An 8,196-nucleotide genomic window follows, 5' to 3' on the forward strand; every position below is an offset into this window, starting at 1 on the left:
GGTAAAGAGGGAGGGAGGGAGGGAGGGACAAAAGTGGAATTCCTGGAGCTTCTTCAGTGAGTCATTGCAATGTTTAGAGTTCTAGGTAGAATGAAATAAAGACAAGTCCAAAAATAAATTCACTTTATCAGCCCTGTCTCTCCTTGGGATCCAACAACAGGTTCACTTCCTGGTAGCTCTGTCCAGCCCAAGCACGTCATAGATGTTTAATTATTGGTGACAAAAATACTAATAAATACAAAGCTAAACTAAAAGGCATCCCATTGTGGGAAAATAAAGCCAACGATTTGAGGATTTTGATGGCCGTGAGTGGGAAACCATGTTATCTACCTTGTGTTGAAATAATATTAATATTATATTTTGGAGTGAAAATAGTGGACAGCTACGTCATCGACACTCTTTCAGAATAACCCTACTTGTTCATTCTATGTACACGTAGAAACATGAATATATGTTTTTACTATTGTTTTACTATTTTAATTTATTTCTGTTCATTATATGAAGAACCCCTCCACTGCTATTGCTGCCATGATATCACACAATCAATGTATAAAAGGCTAATTATTTGTTCTGTCTAAAACCCTGATAAAGGCCAAGACACGAAACACGTTGGTTTTGCTTTTAACAATTAAGAAGCTTTCTTATTAACTTATACTGTCCTCCAAAAGTTGTGGAATCTCCTCTCTGTCACACAATCACCGCCACAAGAGAAAAATATGTCTAAATGAAGAATAAGAGGTGAATTCAGGTCAGGTTTAGAGTCTCTTTATTTGGGTTTGGATTGAAGAGGGTGCAGGGTCTGAATATAAGCTTTTACAGTGACTGTGGCAGAGGTACGGATCTAGAACCCTGGATCCCGTTCCCTCTTCTGGCCACGACAACAGACCCACACACACACACACACCCATACCCCCGTAGATCAGAGTCAAAAGAGAAACACTAGTCGTCTCATTTTGGGCTGAATTTAGGTTTGAAGAGAAACAGGATGGTTGGATGAAAAATAAATTATGCGAGGGGGAAAAAGAGAGAGAGAGAGGGGAAGGGAGGGGGCTGAAAATAATAGAGACGGAGAGAGAGAGAAAAAAAATAGAGAGAATATCTAGTTATCTACCTATCAACCCACCAGATCTGGTCTTTGTTGATCTGTGAGTTGTTGTTGTCTGTTTTACGTCAATGGTCTTAGAATCCATTGTCGTTTCATGGTGTTGACCCATCTGTCAAATCAGGGCAGCTGTACCCCACAAGTCTTACATCTCTCAACAGGTAGAGGGCGCCGTCTCAAGAGAAAAAAAAACGATTACCTCCCTCCATCCCTCACTCTCTCCCTCGCTCTAAAAAAAGTATCTAACCGCGGAGAGGATCACCGGGAGGGGGATGAGGAGTCGGATGGAGGGAGCTTTCTATCTTCCTATAGATAGGGTGCTTTCTTCCTTTCCCTCTTAGCCTTCCCTCCTCCTCCTCCTCCTCTACTGTGGCCCTCCTCCACCTCTCCTCCGCTCCCTCTCTTTCTCGCCCTCTGGGACCCTCACTTGCTGGACAAGGTGTAGCAGCCGTGCTGGTGCCACTGCATGTCGCGGATACGCCTCACAGACTGGAACTGGGGGTGACGGGCGCCGAACTCGTTGAAGTGCCTGTAGTCACCCTTCTCCAGGAGGTATTGGGAACCACGGTATCCAGGGAACTGGTAACCCACCCAGCTGGAAGAAAAGAGGAGAGGAAAAGGGGGATGAGTGGAGGGATGGAAGGAGAGAGGGAGGGATGGAAGGAGAGAGGGATGGAAGGAGAGAGAGAGGGATGGAGGGAGAGATGGAGAGAGAGAGGGATGGAGGGAGAGAAGGGTGGAGGGAGAGAGGGATGGAAGGAGAGAGAGAGGGATGGAGGGAGAGAGGGAGAGAGAGGGATGGAGGGAGAGAGGGATGGAGGGAGAGAGGGAGAGAGAGAGGGATGGAGGGAGAGAGGGATGGAGGGATGGAGGGAGAGAAATAGACAAGGGGAGAGAGAGAGAGCGAGAGAGAGAGAGAGAGAGAGAGAGAGAGAGAGAGAGAGAGAGAGAGAGAGAGGAGAAGGTGGAAAGGGCTGAGTGAATGAGGGATGGAATGGGGGAAGAGAGAGAGCAAGATGGGAGAAAGAGAGGAGGAAGAAGAGATGCACAGAGGCCGAGAAAGAAAGACGGAGAGAGAATCGATAGTGTGAGACAGAGAGAGAGGGCAGAAGGGACACAGAGGTAGAGAGATAAACAAGGAAGTGCAAAGTAGAAGAGAGAGAACCGAGGGAAAGAACCGAGGGAGAGAACCGAGGGAGAGAACCGAGGGAGACAGAGAGAGAAGATGAGAAGCCAACAGCATCAGAGGAACAGGCAGGGGAGTGGGAGGCTGTGAGGGAGAGATATGTCTTGCTAAATAGAGATATTGATCTGTTTGTCACGTTTTGCCTGTAGTGCCACAGGTACCAGTCTGTCCGTTTGTTGTTTCAACCAGTGGGGAACCTGTCTACTCACTGTGGGCCAAACCCATCTATGAAGGACTGGACCTATCTCCTCTCTCACTGTACAGATACACTGGAGAGACGAAGCTCACATACACACACACAAACATACTGTGCTATATAAAACCCTTTGTTCTGATTCTGAAGAGGCTGATTAAAACAGAAAAGACATCCTGACATCATTCCTGCTGCATTTCTAAAAGTGATGTCATGAATCATAGATCTTCAGGGGTGCGTCCCAAATAGCACCCTATTCCCTATTTAGTACACTACTTTTGACCAGGACCCACAGTGCTATAGAGGTAACAGGGGGCCATTTGGGAGGCAGACTAGATATTTGAAGTATGTAGGCACAGGAAGCCAGAGGGAAACAGAGAGTTTATATATTAAATGATCTTCTAAGTGGAACCCCTCTGACTGAATTAAAACTATTGTGGAAACTTTCGTCATTCCAAACTATATTTGGAACAGTTGGTTCTGAATTCTATTATTTACATAGAAACAGTGGAACGCCTCAGCCATTTGAAATGAATGAAGCTATTTGTACAGTCGATTCCAAACGATCTAATTTGAGGGATATGATGACTTCACTATCTAGGTTTGGTGATGCCTGGTTGTTTATGTCATAATGACATCACTGTCCTCTTCCTGCTCTATCTCATCCTATAGACCAATGGCATGGCTGTCTGCGGTGTGGGGGCGGGGCTAGTCATCCTATAGACCAATGGCATGTGTGTCTGTTGTATGGGGGTGAGGCTAGTCATCCTATAGACCAATGACATGTGTGTCTGTGGAGTGGGGGCAGGACTAGTCATCCTATAGACCAATGGCATGTTTGTCTGCGGTGTGGGTGTGGCCTGTTGCCGCGCGAGGACCACTCACGTTCCACAGCTGACCATGATGCTGCCGACCCTATCGGTGAATCCGTAGGAGAACAGAGAGGGAACATCATCATCCATGATCTCCATCTTACGACCCTTGAACTCTCCAACCTCGAACAGGCAGATCTTGTGCTTCTCAGGGTCCTGAGAGAGAGGGGAGAGGGGGAGAGGGGGGAGAGGGGGGAGAGAGGGGGAGTTAGGCCTATGGTATAAAAACTAACATGAACAGATAAAAGGCGGAACTGATCAATTTAGACAGATCGATGGATGGATAAATGAATGGCTGGATGAACGAATGAATGAGTAGATGGATGGATGGATAAATGAATGAATGGATGAATGAATGATTGAGTCGATGGATGGATGGATAAATTAATGAATGGATGGATGGATGAATAGATGGATGGATGGATAAATGAATGAATGGATGAAAGATTGAGTCGATGGATGGATGGATAAATGAATGAATGGATGGATGAGTAGATGGATGGATGGATAAATGAATGGATGGATGAATGAATGAGTAGATGGATGGATGGATAAATTAATGGATGGATGAATGAATGAGTAGATGGATGGATGGATAAATGAATGGATAGATGAATGAATGAGTAGATGGATGGATGGATAAATGAATGGATAGATGAATGAATGAATGAATGAGTAGATGGATGGATGGATGGATAAATGAATGGATGGATGAATACATGAGTAGATGGATGGATGGATAAATTATGAATGGATGAATGAATGAGTAGATGGATGGATACATGAATGAATGGATGAATGAGTAGATGGATGGATGATGGATACGTAAATTAATGAATGAATGAATGAATGAATGAATGAATGAATGAATGAATGAATGAATGAATGGATGGATGGATGGATGGATGGATGGATGGATGGATGGATGGATGGATGGATGGATGGATGGATGGATGGATGAGTAGATGGATGGATGGATGGATAAATGAATGAATGGATGAATGAATGAGTAGATGAATGGATGGATGAATGAATGAGTAGATGGATGGATGGATAAATGAATGAATGGATTAATGAGTAGATGGATGGATAGTAAGATAGATGATTATTAACAGCAGAAAGTTCAACAGAAATACACGATAATCAGATAAGCGTATGTAAATGTATTCTGGCCAATGACAGAGATGTAGTGCTGGAGAGATGGAACGATAGAGTGATGGGGAGAGACAGACAAACTGAGGATTGTATGGTATACCATGCGGACGGGCCTGAAGGACAGCAGGTAGTCGTTCTTCTGACAGTTGCTCCAGGAGTCCCAGCGAGGGTACTCTCCCTTCTCCAGGATGAACATCTCACCACAGAAGTTCATCTGCTCATAACCCACAAAACTGAGAGATGGAGCAAGGAGAGGAGAGAGGGGGAGGAGAGAGGGAGAGGAGAGAGGGAGAGGGGAAGAGGAGGGGTCAGGGAGGGGGAGGAGAGAGGGGAGGGGAAGAGGAGGGGGTCAGGGAGGGGGAGGAGAGAGGGAGAGGGGAAGAGGAGGGGTCAGGGAGGGGGAGGAGAGAGGGGGAGGGGAAGAGGAGGGGTCAGGGAGGGGGAGGAGAGAGGGGGAGGGGAAGAGGAGGGGTCAGGGAGGGGGAGGAGAGAGGGAGAGGGGAAGAGGAGGGGTCAGGGAGGGGGAGGAGAGGGGGAGGGGAAGAGGAGGGGTCAGGGAGGGGGAGGAGAGAGGGAGAGGGGAAGAGGAGGGGTCAGGGAGGGGGAGGAGAGAGGGGGAGGGGAAGAGGAGGGGTCAGGGAGGGGGAGGAGAGAGGGAGCGGGGAAGAGGAGGGGTCAGGGAGGGGGAGGAGAGAGGGGGAGAGAGAGGTAGAAACACATTGAGAACCATGGTTGCAGCAACGTTTGATACAAATAGATATTAGTTTGTGTGAGATTGACAAACGCCGGTATGAGTGTGTCATAGTAGTGTAAGGGAAAATATTTGACTGTGCATGTGGGGATGAGGTGTGTGTTGGTGAAGCTGAGGTGTGCGTGTGTGACACAACTGAGGTGTGTGTGTGTCGAGGGACAGGCTGGTACTCACGGGCCGCAGTCGACACGCAGGGAGCGGACCCTGTCCATGCCCATGTCACACACGTTCATGCACTCTTTGGTGATCTCCAGACAGCGGCCCTGGAAGTTCTCCTGGTCGAAGACGCACATCTGAGAGGAAGAGAGAGAGGGAGGGAGGTAGAGGAGAGGGGGGGAGGGAGGGAGGGGGAGAGAGAAGAGAGAGAGAGGAAGAGAGAGAGAGAGAGAGAGAGAGAGAGAGAGAGAGAGAGAGAGAGAGAGAGAGAGAGAGAGAGAGAGAAAAGAGATTGGGAAAGAGAGTGAAATAACAGTTTAATTCTCACATCTTTTTCTTTCAGGCTGAACTGTATGAAGTAACAAAACAAACACTGTCTTCGTCCCAAATGGCCCCCAATTCCCTATATAGTGCACTACGGCTCTGGTCAAAAGTAATGCGCTGTACAGGAAATAGGGTGCCAGTTGGGACGCAGACACTGTCCTTGTGTGATTCTCTTAGAACGCCTCCACACACACATAGCTATGGCAACTGTGACTTACACCACAGGCAACTAGAGGCATTGTGTGGAAACAGTGTATGAGTATGTACGAGTGTCAAAGTACCAATAATTATATAATATATATGTGTGGCCATCTGGTTTTGTATGCGTACATTATGTGTGTGTGTGTGTGTGCGTGTGTGCGTGTGTGCGTGTGTGTGCGTGCGTGCGTGCGTGTGTATGCGTGCATTGTGTGCATGTGTGTATGTATGTGTGTTACCTTGTAGGCGTTCATACCCATCTCAGATCTCTTCCCCTGGGCGGCCTTGCCGTCGGTCTGGGAAGCAGATTTAGACTTGTCTCCAGACATGATGACTGGCACAGAACCAGAGGGATGATGGAGGGAAGGAAGTAAAAGAATGAGGTAAAGGAAGGTTCGAGGGTTCAACACACTGCTGCTAAGTTTAATGCTGTTCAAACAGAGGGTCAAACACAGCTCATTTACCACTTCATCCCATTTAAGTCTACAACTTTTACCCAAACATGTGCTCTGTTTTAGACAGGAGACCGTACCCCAGCTTTACTCCTTAGCAGAGCCTGTAATTGAAAATATGAGTAGCCATCTTGGATAAGGTTCAACCCCATGACCACTACTGGCCACTTAAAATCTATCCTTGAGTTCCCTTACGATCCAAACGTCAGTAAGAACAGAAATGAAGAATTTCTGCCCATTTACAATGTTGTTCAGTACAGTATGCATGTCCAATTAAAAGTCAATTAAGCTCCAATACAAAATAGTCAACAAGATCTTATAGATAATAAGAACCTATAGATTAATTAAGTAATCCCTGTGGAACTAGGTAAAACACGTCAATGAAGGAAAATAAGTTATTTATATGTACTTTGTCTTTTATAACTTTCTTTCTAGTTACTATGATGCCATTTAGAGTTAACTGTATTTTAATTTGATGTTTGAGCTACCTAATTTAAGCTGTATCCCTCTCTCATCCCCCATTTTCCCTCATCCTCCATCTCTCTGTATCTCTGTATCCCTCTCTCATCCCCCATCTCTCTGTATCTCTGTATCCCTCTCTCATCCCCCATCTCTCTGTATCTCTGTATCCCTCTCTCATCCTCCATCTCTCTGTATCTCTGTATCCCTCTCTCATCCCCCATCTCTCTGTATCTCTGTATCCCTCTCTCATCCCCCATCTCTCTGTATCTCTGTATCCCTCTCTCATCCCCCATCTCTCTGTATCTCTGTATCCCTCTCTCATCCCCCATCTCTCTGTATCTCTGTATCCCTCTCTCATCCCCCATCTCTCTGTATCTCTGTGTCCCTCTCTCATCCTCCATCTCTCTGTATCTCTGTATCCCTCTCTCATCCCCCATCTCTCTGTATCTCTGTATCCCTCTCTCATCCTCCATCTCTCTGTATCTCTGTGTCCCTCTCTCATCCTCCATCTCTCTGTATCTCTGTATCCCTCTCTCATCCCCCATCTCTCTGTATCTCTGTATCCCTCTCTCATCCTCCATCTCTCTGTATCTCTGTATCCCTCTCTCATCCCCCATCTCTCTGTATCTCTGTATCCCTCTCTCATCCCCCATCTCTCTGTATCTCTGTATCCCTCTCTCATCCCCCAGCTCTCTGTATCTCTGTATCCCTCTCTCATCCCCAGCTCTCTGTATCTCTGTATCCCTCTCTCATCCCCCATCTCTCTGTATCTCTGTATCCCTCTCTCATCCCCCAGCTCTCTGTATCTCTGTATCCCTCTCTCATCCCCCATTTTCCCTCATCCTCCATCTCTCTGTATCTCTGTATCCCTCTCTCATCCCCCATCTCTCTGTATCTCTGTATCCCTCTCTCATCCCCCATCTCTCTGTATCTCTGTATCCCTCTCTCATCCCCCAGCTCTCTGTATCTCTGTATCCCTCTCTCATCCCCCATTATCCCTCATCCCCCATCTCTCTGTATCTCTGTGTCCCTCTCTCATCCCCCATCTCTCTGTATCTCTGTATCCCTCTCTCATCCCCCATCTCTCTGTATCTCTGTATCCCTCTCTCATCCTCCATCTCTCTGTATCTCTGTATCCCTCTCTCATCCCCCATCTCTCTGTATCTCTGTATCCCTCTCTCATCCCCCATCTCTCTGTATCTCTGTATCCCTCTCTCATCCCCCATCTCTCTGTATCTCTGTATCCCTGTCTCTTACCTCTGCTCAGTGTGTGGTTCCAGGAGTGGGCTCAGGCGGTCAGTGTGTGAGTGGAGAGGGCCTCCCGGACCTTTTATATGCTGGCGCC

At 47.0% G+C, this 8,196-nt stretch overlaps 1 protein-coding gene across 1 annotated transcript; it reads right to left on the minus strand.

Annotated features, from left to right (window-relative positions):
• Positions 1 to 749: 749 nt before the first annotated feature.
• On the minus strand, positions 750 to 8,196 carry crybb1l2 (crystallin, beta B1, like 2). Its single transcript, XM_041904284.2, has 6 exons — positions 8,109 to 8,196; positions 6,177 to 6,271; positions 5,434 to 5,552; positions 4,609 to 4,741; positions 3,367 to 3,509; positions 750 to 1,697 (listed from the first exon to the last, which is right to left on the minus strand). Exons 2-6 carry the CDS (start codon positions 6,264 to 6,266, stop codon positions 1,526 to 1,528), a joined length of 657 nt encoding a protein of 218 aa, XP_041760218.1. The 5' UTR covers positions 6,267 to 6,271; positions 8,109 to 8,196; the 3' UTR covers positions 750 to 1,525.

The sequence above is a fragment of the Coregonus clupeaformis genome, chromosome 18 (genome assembly GCF_020615455.1).
Source record: "Coregonus clupeaformis isolate EN_2021a chromosome 18, ASM2061545v1, whole genome shotgun sequence".
In the NCBI taxonomy this organism is placed as follows: Eukaryota; Metazoa; Chordata; class Actinopteri; order Salmoniformes; family Salmonidae; genus Coregonus; species Coregonus clupeaformis.

What these genes read in the sequence shown, in the direction of transcription:
- crybb1l2 (XM_041904284.2), bottom strand. Translation starts at nt 6,266, where the DNA reads ATGTCTGGAGACAAGTCTAAATCTGCTTCCCAGACCGACGGCAAGGCC. An exon ending in CCTTCAGGCCCGTCCGCATG is followed by an intron (nt 3,510 to 4,608) that starts GTATACCATACA and finishes CCTCTCTCTCAG; the next exon opens with GACCCTGAGAAGCACAAGAT. An exon ending in ATCATGGTCAGCTGTGGAAC is followed by an intron (nt 1,698 to 3,366) that starts GTGAGTGGTCCT and finishes CTTTTCTTCCAG; the next exon opens with CTGGGTGGGTTACCAGTTCC.